Below are 16,445 nucleotides of genomic sequence, written 5' to 3' on the forward strand. Positions count from 1 at the left end.
TCCCCCAATACTGACTGTACCTTTATGTTGCTCCAGAGCTTCGGACTGGGTCCTCTCCAGGAAGATGTTAAATTAAGTTGGAGAGAGGATGCAGACTTGTCTCACACCAATTGTGGTTCCAAATCACGCACCAATGACACCATAAATGACATAAATAAATAAATGGCGCACGGCGGCTGGGGGGTTAGCGTAAAGCCTCTTGGTGCGTAGGTAACACGGTTTGATTTCAGCTACCACGGCCTCGCCGTGCAGGGTTTAGATGTTCTCCCTGTGCCTGCGTGGGTTTCTTTCGAGTACTCCAGTTGCCTCCCACACTCCAAAATTATGCATGTCAGGTTAATTGGACGGTCCAAATTGTCCCTAGGTTTTAATGAGCGAGTGAGTTGCCTGTCTCTGTGTGACCTTCAACTGGCTGGCAACCAGTTCAGGGTGTCCCCTGCCCACTGTCCGAAGATAGCTGGGATGGGCTCCAGCACCCCTGTGCGACCCTGGTAAGAAAAAGCGGCGCAGAAAAACAATGAATGGAAATACATGAATACATAGCATGAAGCTCTTCCCGAGGGGGCTGACATAATCGTCCGCATTGTTGCTGTTTGGGGCACCCCTTAAAACAAAAACCTTGCGAAAGGCTGGGTATAAATATGGAAAGAAACATTGCAAGGTTTGGTCACTGAGTCTCAGCATTTTGTATTCTTCCTTGTGCTTTTTAACGCTTGATTTCATTTGCACAACACAATACAGGGACATCTAATGGTCAAATAATACACACTGTCTCTTTAATTTGTTTTCTGCCGTTGGGCCTTGTCAGACTCCATTCTCCGCTCTTTATCTACCACGTCCACGTTTTAATTGGCTCATTTCATCACGGACTGTCGTCACGGCAACAAAGATCGGCCTGAGCACTGTCTGTTAATGACAGCATGAGTCAAGCACCCCCCTGCCAAAAGAAAAGGAAGAAAAAACTTCCACCACCCTCAGGTGGCAGGAGCACGCCTCTGCATCTATTCCACCATCATATGGAATAAATCATCTGAGGGTTCTGTGAAGCGCGTGCCCACACATCAAAACAAAGTCAAAGAAAAGAGGGCTGACGGCCATGAAGAAACGAGAGAAAAAATACAAAAGATCAATGATGTTGCTGATATCCTGACTTGGATACAATTCATTGCTGCATTTTATTGATCTGCAGTGAGGTTTGTGTCGGATGAGGCACAGTTACATTAACAAATAAAAGAAACTTCTTCTGATTCATCATTTGATTAGCAAAGCGAAATGACAATACCGTATATACTGTAAATTGTGGCATCAAAGAAAACCTTTTATTGTTTTACCTCATTTATAATGAAGAGTATACTCTGCTCCTTTTGAATGAATGCTTCAATAGGTATTCCTCTGTAAAGTACTACTGCAGAAATACTTTAAGATTACAACATAATATAGTACAAAAATATGACAAAAATCCTACAACTGAAATACAACAAAATACTACTGAAGAAATACTACAAGAACACTACAAAAATACTACCTCAGAATTACCGTACTTCAAAACTCCCACTACAGAAATAGCACAGAATTACTACAAAAATCCTGCTCCAGAAAAACTCCATAAATACAAATAAAGTAATACTTAAAAATACAATAATCCTACAAAAATACTTCAACAGAATTACTACAAGAATACTACAAAAATAGTTAAGAAACCCTGCTGCAGAAATACTATTGAAGGAATACTACACGATTACTACAGAAATACGTGAAACATTCTACTACGGAAAAATTACAAAAATACTAAAGCAGAAATACTACAAGAATACACTCTAACGTTTTATTGACTTACCTAATCTATAATAAAGAATATGCATTGCTCATTTTGAAGAAATGCATCAATAAATAGGTAATCCCCCATATTATGAAAAAGAAGTCCATACAACAGGAAAATAAATACTGGATAGCTTGACTTGCTGTTGGCTTGCTAACACTATTATTGTTTGGGGCTGAGTTGTAAACGAAATCTGAATCCTTGGTCTCACTATCACCCTCTGCCATGAGGCAAAAGAATTGCGTGTCTCACACTGCCTCAACCCATTTTTTTTTCACACGCGAGACTGTAGAAGTGCCAAGCTAGCTGTAGAGAATACATCACCACAGTAACTGATCCAAGCAAAATGTAACCTCTTAATGCAAGCGACTTGAGGCTACGTATCAATAATTCGTTGGGTACAGTGTACCGAAACATATCTCCTCCTCACTTATTTACCCCTTACCCATTTTCATGGCTGAATAATATTCATAGTATAAACCGAAAATTCCGTGATTTAAAAAAAGAAAATGTTTAATGTTATATTTCCACAATGACAGGAGAGGCACTGCCTAACCTGCCTCCCTTGACTGCACGTCTCCACTGCGTTTGCCCTGGTGGCCCTTGCTTCTAAAGAATGGACAACTCCTCAATTAGTATCCCATTAGCATGGATATATTAAACACCGACCAAGTGAATCTCCTCTTATCTCTCAAACCAAATGATTTAATGCAGTAATCAACACTGGACTTCCAACAGCTCTTTTAGACCTTTTTTCATCCGTCATTCTGTTTGATGTTCTGCCAGAAGTGTCTGGGGTTAATCCACTTTAATGTGTCTGACTGCAATATATTTTTAATCCGGCTACCAGATTGAATCCTATTTTACGAGAGGCGATTTGCTCCACCTCAGTATCATAAATGGACTTTTTAGTTTTGACCATATTTTTCTGTGTGTGCACGGCATTTGTTTGTGTGCACAAGCTAACCTGGATGGCAGTTTCCACGACAACCGCGCAATACTCTAACGGAATGAGATGTCTTGTAATGGTGTCTGAATACATTAATTGCAATGTACGATTTATTAAAATGGACAGTTGTTTTCATCTTTTCATTTGGCATAGACAAGCTACTCTATTCAATGTAATTACACCCTAATTAAATCGTTAATAGTGCCTCTCATTTTTCCGAGGTTAGACGTCTTTTAGAGTGTTTGTTGAATTGGGACAAATTAAACTCCTCTGCAACATCATTAATCATTCTATGGAGAATTAGCACAATTAGACGACTTGAGTCAAATGAGTATATCATGTGTTGTACAAAATATTAGTAATGAGAATTCTGGCTCTTTTTAATGTAGCCATTCTCAAATTGTCTGACTTCAGGACCCACCATCGCACCCTAATTACAAGCCGTGACCAAAATAAGATTAAAAAAATCGATTCTCAAATGTATTGAATAAAAGGATTTTGCAGTTTAGAAATAGTGGAATATCTTCACATTTAAAAAACAAAAAAAACAAAAACGCTCTAAGTACTGTACTAGTATTTCCTTTCAATGCTTAATTGGCAGCATTTTTAGTGAAATCCACAACGCTTCGATTTAGTGGCTTTGTCTTATATATTCTCATATATTCTATGATCTGTCTGCGTTAAGGCCATTTTCAACATGTGTAAACAAACTCTACCTGTCTTTTTTGTGGTGTAAAATGGCGAGTCTCAACTCGTATCCAAGGAGTTTAAAGGACCCAAAGTTATTTTTTTCTTCGCTTTATCCTGCCAAAGCTTGGAAGACACTCAAAATAAGTCCCCGACCCACCAGTTGAGAAACACTGTGACTCTCTTCACTTGGTCTATTACACACCCCCATTCAATGGTTTCACTCTGCCCGCACTCAATTCATTCAACTCAAGTCCTTCTCCTCCGACCCCTCTCCAGTCTCCTCAGGTGTGCCCCAGGGTTCTGTCCTGGGGCCACTCCTCTTTATAACCTCCCTTCTCCCCCTAGGCCATCTCCTCAGGAAATTCAATATTTCCTTCCATTGCTTCGCGGATGACACCCAGCTTTACCTTTTCTGCAAACCCAACCTGATACTCATACCACCTGACCTCAACTGCTGCCTTTCTGAAATAAAATCATGGTTCACAGTCAACTTCCCAAAGGTGAACAGCAATAAAACAGAACTACTTCTCATCGGCACCAAATCCACCCTCTCTAAAGTTGACTCCTTCTGTCTTTCTGTTGACAATTCCTCTCTTTTTTCCTTCCCTTTGGTTAAGAGTCTTGGTGTCATCCTCGACTGCACACTCTCCTTTAACTCTCATATAAATAACATTACGCGGTCAGCCTACTTACACCTGAACTCCATCAACCGTTTCAGGCACTCTGCCTCCTCAGCTCTGGAACTCATTGCCGCCCGACCTCCGAAATTCTGCAACTGTTTCCACCTTCGAATCCGGACACAAAACTCACCTCTTCAGACTTGCCTTTTCTTGACCATTCGCCTCAAATGCCGCTACCTTTTTAACTCTAATGTGTTTTATTTGCTATTTATTACTTGCTTGTTTTACTCTTGTTTTATTCTTGCTTTATTGTTGTGTCCTACTATAAGTACAGCGACTTTGGGTGTCCTGAAAGGACAATTGCAATTTATTATTTTTATTATTATTATTTATTTTATTATTATTATTAATTTGTATTTATTTTTATTTTTTTAGAAAACCGGATTTTTTGGCACAGCTCACTAAACGGATATTGTCTAATGTCTTTGTGTTCTAATATTTGCTCATGTATTGTGCTCCATAGTTGCTTTTGTTCATCTTCTCGTGTCTGAGGAAAGCTGTTTGGGATTACGGCCGCCTGGCTCTGCTCATGGACAACGACAGGTAAAATGAAGTCTTTGCTGTATATTTGAACATAATATCTGCTGCCTTAGTGTATGTAGTTAAAATGGGAGGCGTGCTGTATGGCACTACTTATACTGCGGCCATGAGCGCTCTCTGCTGGCTAACTTGAGTACTGCAGAAGGTGCTCATCTCTAAACGTGGAAATGTAATACAAATAAAAGTAATCAACCTGAAGCCTTCTACAAGCGTATCATGTGTTTTCAGACGTTTTTAATTATTTAATATTATTATTATGATTAGTCTTTGATATGAGATGTTTGTGAAATATGTGTAGAGTGACATGGCTGGATAGTTTAAGGAATGAGAAAGTAAGGAGAAGAACTGGTGTGGTGATAAGGTTTGCTGAGGTTGATGAAAATGTTCTGAGATGGTTTGGACTTATTAAAAGAATGGATGAAGGCTGTTTGACTAAAAGATTAGGTATTGCAAACGTGGTGGGAAAAAGAATGAGCGGAAAACCGGAGTATGGTTGGATATATGGAGTGAAACCTGCTCTGGATGTGAGGTCGGTTAATTTAATGGATACAAGAGTAAGGGATACGTTTGAATGGCAAAGAATAGTTAAGAACGACTGATATTAACACAGATGATGCGGAGGGGGTAAACCAGTGTATGCTGTCGGGCCTCTCTGCTAATGAAGGGTTGCACAGCAACTCACCCCTTGTTGGGCTTAATGTTTGCTGTCAGGATGGGAAGAATTAAGGGGAATTAATGTTTGGCAAATATGAGTCTGTTCTTGACTCTAGCCAACTCCCACGAAGGGGATATGGCTTCGCTCGATAGATATATAGATCAATATTTTTTGTTGCTGTTGTTGTTATTGAAAAAGTATAAATTTCCGTCCAAACGCTTGGCGTCGCTTAGAAATTTTCATTCTATGACAAAAGCAAAATTTATCGGCTACAATTATTTTTTTCAAATTAAAAAGCATCAAATTTTTGAACAGTAGTTTGTATTCATTTATCTCAAGTACTAAGTTAAGTAAATAAAGTCATTAAAGCAAGATATACCTAACCTACTTAAAGGGACATTGTGTATTTAGTGCCTCCTAGTGGTAAGAAAAACTTAATCCATTGAGGAAAATACAATATTGAGTTGAATCATATGCAAAAAATAGACGAACTATTATATATATATATATATATATATATATATATATATAAACATATAAATATACAAAATGAATTTTTAAATACAAGTAGGTCAAGCAATTAGTATTTTTTCTAGATAACATGAGGCTAGCGTCGGCGTTATTTTTACTGCTTAAGCGATACACCTTTATCTACATAATAAAATTCACAAAGCTCGGCCAAAACACTACAAGAAAAATCATGCTGTTTGGCCAGTTTGAGTCTTTGTAGGTTGATATTTTACCCTGTGCTTAGTAGCACTTGTTTTCAATTGAACTGCAGATTAAAGCAACATATGATATGTCAAACTCGTGGCCTGAGGGCTTACCTTATTTTATGTGGGCCACGAGAGCTTTAAATGTCTGAGCGTCTCAACATTGATTAGTCTAGAGTGATTTTACAAAAAAAACTACTGGTAAATGTATAGTTTAGTAGACACTCAAAATAAGGAGAGAAGACATCACTTAATCTTGAACTTGCCAAGAGAACAGAGGAGTTAACATGTTTTAAGTCTTTCCCTGAGTGCTTTCTTTTTTTTAAAATAAAATTTACAAAAGCAGGGCTATGGTGAGACCAATGTTTCTCATTTCGTGCTTGCCTCAGCCCCAAAAAAGTGTAATTATTGATGGTATTTGCAAGCCAACACCAAGTCAAAGTATGCAGTAAATATTTTATCGTTGCATGGACTTTTTTCGCAATGGAGTATTACCTATCTTTTTTTGGAAAGTAGCCGTATGTAACGTAATACTGTGCTGAGTGTCTGATGGTACAAAGTGAGGCACACAATTCTTTTGCCTCATGGCAGAGGGCGATACTGAGACAATGTGCTGAGTGTCTGATGGTACAAAGTGAGGCACACAATTATTTTGCCTCATGGCAGAGGGCGATACTGAGACCAAGGATTCGGATTTGGTGTACACCTCAGCCCCAAACAATGGAATTAGTGATAGAATCAGCAAGTCAAGCCATACAGTGTTTTTTGATGATGGAGGATTGCCTCACTATTGATAAAAGGAAGAGCGCATAAACTTATTATTTTTTTTCTATGCTACAGTTTATTTACTGTATTGCTTTTTTGATCTTCCAGTCAAAATATGAATGAGATATACGTTAATGTATTCATACATGTGACTGTGGCTCACCAAATACAAACCTCATAGCACGTCAGCGTTCCTTCCCCTTTGGATTGCAAAAACTGGGTGGTTTTCACATCTAATTGCTTGGTTGTCTCTTCATCTAGTGGGCAGATCTGCTAGATTATCCTCACTTTTTGTGGGATGCTTCTCAGAACTTCATTGTGAATTGTATTATGGAAAGATGAAAGCATATTGCTTAAGTTGCAGTTATGTGGCCCCGCTGGAATACCCACAAATGGTGTCCTCAAAGAAAACAAATCTCCTAACCAAGCCAAGGCACAGCCTATCTGCTTGTTGAACTGTTTTGTTTCCCCGTTGTTGTTGTCCTCACACTTTAGCCTCACGTCTTTGTTTTATGGGGAACCAAGTGAGAAGGAGAAGTCTCCCTCTGAGTCCAGCCCTTCCGACTCTGAGTCCAAGGACATGGTGAGTTCGGCCGGAGTCGTTATAGTTTTAGTAGTGTTGTTAAAACTAACCGGTTGAATGCTTCTGTTGTTTCAGGGTTTTTGTTCATGGCTCACATCTCTTTACCATATGAAGTAAGTTGACCTTGACTTTTAAAAAAAAAAAAATATGTACTTTCTCCTTCCAAGTCAATGTCATCGTAAAAATTTGAAGTCATGTTCTGATTCATTGATGAGCAAAAACATACAAGTCTGGCGTCACACAACCGCCGGAGCTGAGCTTTCCCACCGAACATTTGCTCGGACTCTGACTGACAGAACATAGTTAGGGCTATAAAAAAATGAATGAAAACAATTTTTACAGTGTCCATTGGTTTCCATGGTATTATGGGTTTGGCTGCCTGTTTTTAGCTCTCGTGCCAGTGGCTAACTCTGGGATCCCTGGGAAAAGTGTTAAGCCACCCTGTAAGTTCTTTATGTGTGTGGGCTGCTCAGAGACCAGTTTTTTTTTTTTTACCCCTATTTTATATTCTCAGTTTCCCTGCACTTCCGGTTTAGTAACCACTAAACCAATGGTGCCACAGCTTTGCTATGGATGAGTGAGAACGGACAATACCGGCATACAAAATGATTGACACTTGTCTTTCTATTCTGATCTTAAATACAGTATACCATATATTCCGTACTATAAGGCGCACCCAGAACCCCGTAATTGGTACGAAATTGGAATCTGCACCTTATAATTGGGTGTGCCTTATATGCAGACAAAATCGGAAATGTTTTACCATATTTGTGCAATTATTGATCAGCCTTAAATTTTGTCGCTGCCCACAATTGCATTATGATAGTGGCAATGAAAATCAAACCCATTAGCAATAGTAAGAGAACCGAATCCCACCAGGCGACTAGGGACATGGGTGATTATTCGCGATTGCACAATGTTAAATGTTTCGGGAATCAAACCTTATATGTGGCAGGGAGAGCGCCGCATCCTATCCCCTAGACCAGTGTTTTCCAACATTTTTTTTAACCAAGGTACAACATTATTTATAAAAAAGTTCCGAGGCACACCGTCCGTCGAAAATGTTTGAAAATGAAGTTATGACAAATATTTCACTCTACTACATCATAAGAAAGTAATTAGTATATAAAAAGAAAGTAATACCTAAAATAAAAAAGAATGATGTGCTTTATCTAGGTTTTTATTTTTTAACAGTGCAATCTTAAACCGCTTTGTTAGACAAATTAAGTTATTAAGTGTACTGTGCTACCTCATGAGCATATAATTGGTATATAATTAGTATATGAAAATCTACCGCCACCTATTGATATGGATGACTATTACAGTTCTTTGTCTGAAGAAAGCAAACATACTGAATAATTGCCTGACTTTTTGGTAAGATATAATTGGGTAAATTCAAGCGGCTCACTAGTCAAGGTCTTGCAGTACACTAGTGTGTTCCGGCACAATGGGGTTTTTAAGGGTTATTGTTCTATCTTCGTTATTCATTATCCATTATCCGTTATCGGTCAGTTCATAATACGCTACAAAGCCTAGGAGCCGGGACACTTACTCTTAGCCAAAAGGCCAAGCTAAGGTCCTAGCCCTAAAGCCTTGCTGCGATCATTGCGAATGCACCGTTCCGCCCCTTCTTTTTTATTCGCCCGTGCAAAACATATCAGAATAAGTGTCTGGAATAAATACATTACAAAAATATACAGTTGCAAATACATATTATACATGGTTACACATATTTACAAAGAAAGACGGTACACCGAGAGAGTTTTCAAAGCTTTAATAATAATATAACGTGCTTCGGTTTGCTTTCGCTTTTAATATAGGTGTACGATGTGTTTTAGCCCTTTTTTTTATTTTTACACGTTCATGTTAGCGTAATCTTTCGTACGGAACATTACGATAACGCGAACGTACGATTAGCCTGGGTTAGCTTTATGTTTATGTTAAACATTCAAGGTAAACATTCAGGGTGTTGGAACGGATTAAAACGATTTACATTATTTTTAATGGGAAAAATGATTTCGGTGATCGAACAAATCGGTTTTCGAACAGGGTTCTGGAACGGATTATGGTCGAGAACCGAGGTTCCACTGTATGCACAAGCCAAGAAGTTGCAGTCTTCCTCGGCGCATATATTCCACCGGTCTAAATCTTACCTTTTGTACTCAAGCGCCGCTGGCGGCCGTTAGAAAAATTACATGAATTGGCCGCATCACTGAATAAGCCGCAGGGTTGAACGTTTGGGAAAAAAGTAGAAGCTTATAATCCGGAATTTACGGTAATGTGCTATATTTATGTATTGTGTAACTCTCTCCTTTACTGTAATTTTAATTCCTTGCTTCTTGTCGTCCAGTGAGTCTTATATATAAAAATAAATATCACAAAAGACTATTTTTTGGGGGTTCGCCTTATAACCGTGTTGCGCCTTACAGTGCTGAAATTAGGGTAAATATATTTGTTTCCTTCGATGCCCCCTTTCTTTCTGACTCAATTGTCGTTTTCTTTCTGCAGGGACGAGGAGATCCGCAGCAAGTGCGGAATCGACGCCGTCATTTATCTGTCCTTTCAGCGCCACATCATCCTGCTCATGACTGTAGTGTGTCTGCTGTCTTTGGCCGTGATCCTACCGATCAACTTTTCTGGGAATCTCTTGGGTAATTTTGAATTTAGGATAATATTTTACACGGGGACACGCCAGCTTCTAATAGCACCTTTCCGAATGCAAAAGAAAACATCAATCATTTCAAAATGCAGTGGGACGTCGTATAATTATGCTACCATGCAATTGTGGCACAAACATCAGCCGTTGCAGTTTTGAGTCAGGAAGAGCAGGGGATAAAAATGAAATACATGATACTAACTAGGGATGTTTGTGAAGAAAATATATTGTAAAAAATAAGGTATTTCCGGGTTGAAAAGTAACTCCAGTGTTTTCCAGACTTCAAGGCGCATCGGAGTATGAGATGCATCTTCTGTAAAATATTTGTTTGCTATATAAGGCACACTGGACTATAATGTGCATAAAATTAAACTACTTTAAGTAATAAGTGTTGCTCAAAAAAGTGTATTTTATAGAACATGAACAAACATTATGAAATCTGGTTTCACCTTTAAAATGATTCATTCATTAATGGTTACCACATTTCAATGTATATATACATTTCCACTCAGATTAACTGTATTTTTCTAACTATAAGGAAACCTTTCGAAAAATAATGTTTTGTAAAACTTGTTTCATATATATTGAATAAACTACTGTAAAAAAGCTTGCGCTGGGAATAATGAAGTTTGAATATCATAATCAAAATACAAGATTAATATTCAGACACACCAAATTTCTTCAATCATTTATATAACAAAGTATCTTGTAGAAGGCAATTACTACTTGATAGGCTTTTGAATTTGTTGGCTTGGAATAGAATAATGAAATGTTTCCATATAATTCCTAAAACCTGTTCACGCATCCCTTCCGTTGGGGAACACACGATGCATGTCGTCTCAATTTTACTTGAATTAACCAATCAGAGGATGAGAAACTGTCGAGGCCCACAGGGGTTAAAGTTGGTGATTGGTTAAAAAAAAGTATTGGATATGAGTTTGGATATAAATTATGGTGCATCACATGTATGCTTGGCAATACAGTAATCTTAAAGGAACTGTGTAATATTTGATTACTTGATGTCACTGCATTGTGTAGTACAACTAAAAACAAGTGCAACAAAGCACAAGGAAGAATACAAACAATGGAGACTCAAAGGGACCCAACTGCACAATTTTTCGCCTCAATTTTTTTGCTGCGCCTTTCACAGGGATTGAAAAAACATTAACATGAGGTCACCCGTAGCAGAAAGATGGCAGACATTCATGTCAGCAAATTTCTTGACTCACGAGTATATTCAAAAATGCATGTGTATATTATGGTTCGTGTAAATTCGCTTATTATTTTCACGTTATGTTTATTTGTATAGCTCTTAATCACAAGGAGTCTCAAAGGGCTGCACAGACCACAGACTATTGCAAACTATAGAATACTATTACACCATCCTCTGATCTAAAACCTACATAAGGGCAAGGAAAAACTCAAAAACCTTAACATGAGGAAAACGAAGACACCTTGAGACATGAGGTAATGCCCCTTCCAGGATGACCAGTCTGCAATGGATGTTGCAATAACAAACATTACACAAATCAATATAATTTTTTATTGAATTATGTTTTTTTTACCCCAAGGAAGATCTAAATAATACAAAATATCTCTTTAAGGTGTATCTGCCAGCAATACTTTACCTGGAGGTGCTGGTCGGGTCATATAAAAATGGCAAAGCATTATTATAAAAAAATTATTGCATTTAAAAAAAAATTCTCTGCAGTTCGGAACATGCTAATACAATTAATAATTTAAAAGAATACATTCGTTAGAGTTCAAGTTTTGAAGTGCTCTGTGACTAGTTTAGTAGAACTAGTGGGAAAATGCAGGACTACAATTCAGACATCAAAGAAGTTCATAAAAAAATTTACAACTCTATTGCCGCCTAAACCATCCGCAAGAAGTGCAGGGCGCGCAAACCGTGTCGCCAAATAGCAACGAAAACGCCTTTTGGCACTCGTGTTTATTTTATTGGAAGTGTTTAGCAAGCCGTTCTAAAATAAGATTAAGGCAGGATCCATTTTGGGGGTTAACACCGAGCTCGCCAGTCCGCAAAACTGTTTTTATTGCCCTTGACCATCATCACGCCGAGCAACGTGCCACCCTTGTCATTAAACAAACAGGAGGCCCTCGACAGGCTGCCATAGCAACAGCAAACAAAAAGCGACTGATTTAAGCGATTTGCGCAGGGACTTTAGCCGATGAGGTCTGAAAATAGTTAAAGGTCGCCTCAATCAAATGAGGTTACAATTTGGTCCAATTTAAATGTTTCTGTCTGTCATGTTTCATTATTTTTACAGGAGACAGTTCTGAGACATTTGGAAGAACAACACTGGCTAATGTTAGTGCAAAGTAGGTCGAACGACAACTCGTGTAATACAAACCGTGAAATATTTGAAACGGTTGGGAAAAGTAACCTTTTTTGTTTTTTTTCTGGCCTTACAGGGACAGTTTCCTGTGGCTGCACGCCATATTTGCGTTGGTCTATTTCCTGGTCACGTTCCTATGTATGGTTCACCACTCCATACGGGTTGAGTACAAAGAAGACGAGAAGGTCAGTCGCTATGTCTTCATGTAAAGAACTGAAAGATAGAGTATACCTCCTTAGACTCAGACATCATACATTCTGGACTATAATGTGCACCTAAAAAACCCCAAATTGGCCAGAAATGTGAACATGCGCCTTATAACCCGTTGCGCCTTTTATGTCAATAATGCACACATTAATTATTCATGTGCGATACAACATGAGATTTTTTTGTATTCCAACCTATTTGTTTAATGATTGATCAATAAAATAATATCGCTGTTTTCAACGGGAATCAAAGCCAGTTAGCGCCGATGGTGTTGTTGAAACCTTATCACTAGACAACTAGTGACCTAAACCATATGGAAGAGGCATTAGATTTTATCCCATAACACTTTTTTTATTCTGGCTGACAGAAATGAATGTTATAAAATGTAGAAAATCGAAAATCTTCCTAAAAAATATAAATAAACACAAAGTCTGATTCATTATTGAATACACCAAAGAGTCGTGCGTTTTTGCAATTATTCATTTTTTCTCCATTCTCTTACATACGTTTCTGGCTCCAGGAGTCAGAATCATGTGATAATGATATAAAATCAAATGCCTTGCAGTGTGACATCCGCATCACTGGTGGTCTAGTAGTTAGGTTTTGGCGCTCTTACCGCCCCAACCCGGTTTCAATACCCGATGCATGCAATCTTGGATCATATCCCTCAAAAGGGATGACTGACAGCAAGACAAACACATACAAAAACAAAGAAAATTAATTAAAAACGGAAAAAGTAGCAAAAAACACACACACAAAAATTTTGGACCATGGCCAACCCAAATGTCCAAACACCCAAACAAGTTAAGCAGCTCGGCACCCAAGTTGGTCATGCTTCCGTCCCTTCAGATGAAACGGGACACAAGAAAGCGGCCATGTCACTCTGGTCAGGGTGACACACAACACTTCTGTTCAACAGCAGGGCCCGACAGCTTTCACGGGTTTACCCCTGCCGCATCATACAGGTGCCCTGACCATCCCTTATAACGCGTCACACATAAATAAATAACGTAATACCTAATTAAATCTGCTACTAACGCCTTGCTTCCAACTAGATGAGGAAAGGCATTGCAGTTGATTGGCGCTTTAGTCAATCAACCAATAGGTGAAAAGCTCATTCAGTTTGCCCATTTTGTTGTGACAAAAAACACTGTGAAATAACAACACTACCCCAGTGAATAAATATTCCTTCCTCACGGCTCACAGGTCCCTAAACCGCCAGGGTCGTAGGAGCACCACTTACTGTGGTGTGTCTTAGGCCAGTACAGCCTGGCAGCACCCATCCCTCTCCAGGCTGTTTTTGGGGTAGGGTTTTGCTCCCCCTGATGAAACCTATACTAGAAGCCTCCTGATCTGACTCAGATACAGCACCTTCATCATTTGGTCGCTATTGTTTTATAGCATCACTACAAAAACCTTTCTACAGAATGTAAAATGTACACTGAACGTAGTTAGATTTCAGAGTTTTTTTTACTCTTATTATTTTACACTACACTGCACTAAGGAGCGTTAGTCAAATTTAACACTCGGTAAAAAGTCCCACCTAGGTCCCTGGGTGTTTTTAAAATTCAACACAGAAGGGTTCAGTGTTAAAAAGTAACTTGTGCAGCGTGAATCCTATTCAACATTATTCTATATACGCTTACAAGTGCTGAATGACGCACGAGCACAAATATAAACATAGCTCAATACCAATGTATTTTAAGTAAACGTCATGTTTCAATAATATGTAAAAAGTTGAGAATGGAGAAAAAAAAGTATTCTCTTTTAATAGGGACACTAGTTAAAAAGGAATATCTAAGGCAGATAAATGACTCCAAAAATAAGCAAATAAAATCTGTCAATCGGTTTATTATTTTATAGTTATTCAATTAAAAAAAATAAAAGCATCACCATTGGGATACCCAGAAGCAGTTATCAATTGTTTACTCAGACAATAACAAAACATTGACAATATACATAAAATAAGGAGAGGAGTAATATATTTCCACTTGATTGTTTTCTTTTTGAATGTTACATTAATGAATCTTATCAACACTGTGTTTCAGGTTGTAAGAACGCTTATGATCACATCCATACCGAGAGAAATCTCAGACCCAGGATTGATCACCAAACACTTCCAGTAAACAGATTTCATTTATCTCCCACTCCAAAATTTAATAATATTTCCCTTGCAAAAAACAATTGTGCTTGTAGTGATGCATGAAAGTTTCATTTCCCCTCATTTGTTCTTCCAGTGAAGCTTACCCCAGTTGCACGGTCACCGACATACGCTTCTGCTTTGATATCAACAAGCTAATGAAGCTGGACTCTGAAAGGTAAAGCTGAGATTTTGATGTTTTTTCAACCAGTGTGCCTTATTTGGTGTTCTGCAGGACATTGCCCAGTCCATGAGGTAATCCCTTTCCAGGATACCCAGGCTGCAATGAATGTTGGATTAACAAACAATAAAATTAGAAATAAAATGTATTGTACCGTATTTTCCCCACTATAGGGCACACCGGGTTATAGGGCGCACCCCCAAAAAATAGTTTTTGGTCCTATATCTTCCATAGATAAGGCGCACCGGATTATAAGGCGCTACAATGGAAACGTCGACAAAACAGTCAGATGATTCAGTCAAACTGATTACCCCCTTAACATTCCCAAAGCTTGCAAAGACGCAAATACGTGTCGAGAACACGTGCGGATGCGGTGTCCGTACGATGTCACTCAAATGCATCATTTCAAATATCATTCGGAAGGTTAAAGTCTTGGGATTCAAGAAATGCCAAACATTTCTTAGTTTCTATTTTCTTTTTCGCTCGCAACTTTACTGTGCATATAACAATAAACACTTGGAATTGAGTTTAATTCACTCAACTCATCACAGCAACATCAAGATCGTTCTAAAACAAGGTACCGGGAAAATATAAAGCCGCATAGCTCACCTAAGTTCTCACATTCAATAATGATACGCAATCATGGTCTTCTTACAACCGTGAGTGAAGTAAATCCAGGAGAGTAAATTATTTGCAAATACAGACTAATAAAACATGTTTCTTTATGGTGTACTTTAGCAAGCTTGCTAAGCTTGCTACGCCATTGCTAAACTCGGCCAATTGCATGGTTTGTTTTGGCCATCTAGCCAATCCGAGGCTCCGAATAACTTCAGCCAATAGCGATCGATTTAACGGATGATTGACACATCTTTTTCGGCCAATTGCAGGGTTTGTTTTGGCCCTCTAGCCAATCCGAGGCTCCGAATAACTTCAGCCAATAGTGATCGATTTAACGGATGATTGACACATCTTTTTCGGCCAATTGCAGGGTTTGTTTCGGCCCTCTAGCCTATCCGAGGCTCGGAATAACTTTAGCCAATAGTGATCGATTCAAATGATGATTGACACATTGGTTAGCCAATGAAACGCCGGTATATAAATCCCAGCATACACCGCGGACTACTCCACGTTCGGGGGAAAATCGAGTCGGCGGCTGTTGCGTAAGTTGCGAGACCTTGTGATTTAATGTTGAGCCATATATAAGGCGCACTGTATTATAAGGCGCATGGTCAGCTTTAGAAAAAAATTAAGACTTTTAGGTGCGCCTTATAGTGCGGAAAATACGGTAATTAAAATATAATATATAATAATAGAAAATAAAATAAAAAGTATGACCAGGTTGCAATGGATGTAGCATTACAACCAATACACAGATTTTGTCAACATGAAATGTAGGTCATTCATAGGCTATAGATTTTAAGTGTATTTTAAGCCCAGATTTAAACAGGTCCACTAAGGTTGCAGATCAAATCTCAAATTGCAGAACATTCCATAGCATCGAGGCCCAAAT

General features: G+C 38.5%; 1 protein-coding gene across 4 annotated transcripts in view; it reads left to right on the top strand.

Annotated features, from left to right (window-relative positions):
- Window positions 1–16,445, top strand: part of tmem63c (transmembrane protein 63C) — a 51,571-nt gene that overhangs the window by 17,589 nt on the left and 17,537 nt on the right. For 3 of the 4 annotated variants that reach the window (XM_088355097.1, XM_088355096.1, XM_088355099.1), the window contains 8 exons: window positions 4,602–4,681; window positions 7,307–7,394; window positions 7,470–7,507; window positions 9,903–10,045; window positions 12,339–12,390; window positions 12,484–12,592; window positions 14,663–14,736; window positions 14,852–14,932. In XM_088355097.1, coding sequence (XP_088211223.1) covers window positions 4,602–4,681; window positions 7,307–7,394; window positions 7,470–7,507; window positions 9,903–10,045; window positions 12,339–12,390; window positions 12,484–12,592; window positions 14,663–14,736; window positions 14,852–14,932 — 665 coding nt within the window. The remainder of the gene's footprint in view (window positions 1–4,601; window positions 4,682–7,306; window positions 7,395–7,469; window positions 7,508–9,902; window positions 10,046–12,338; window positions 12,391–12,483; window positions 12,593–14,662; window positions 14,737–14,851; window positions 14,933–16,445) is intronic. The other variant, XM_088355098.1, reaches the window with a different exon arrangement.

This window comes from Urocampus carinirostris, chromosome 15 (genome assembly GCF_059441175.1).
Source record: "Urocampus carinirostris isolate Australia breed hairy pipefish chromosome 15, RoL_Ucar_1.0, whole genome shotgun sequence".
Lineage (NCBI taxonomy): Eukaryota > Metazoa > Chordata > Actinopteri > Syngnathiformes > Syngnathidae > Urocampus > Urocampus carinirostris.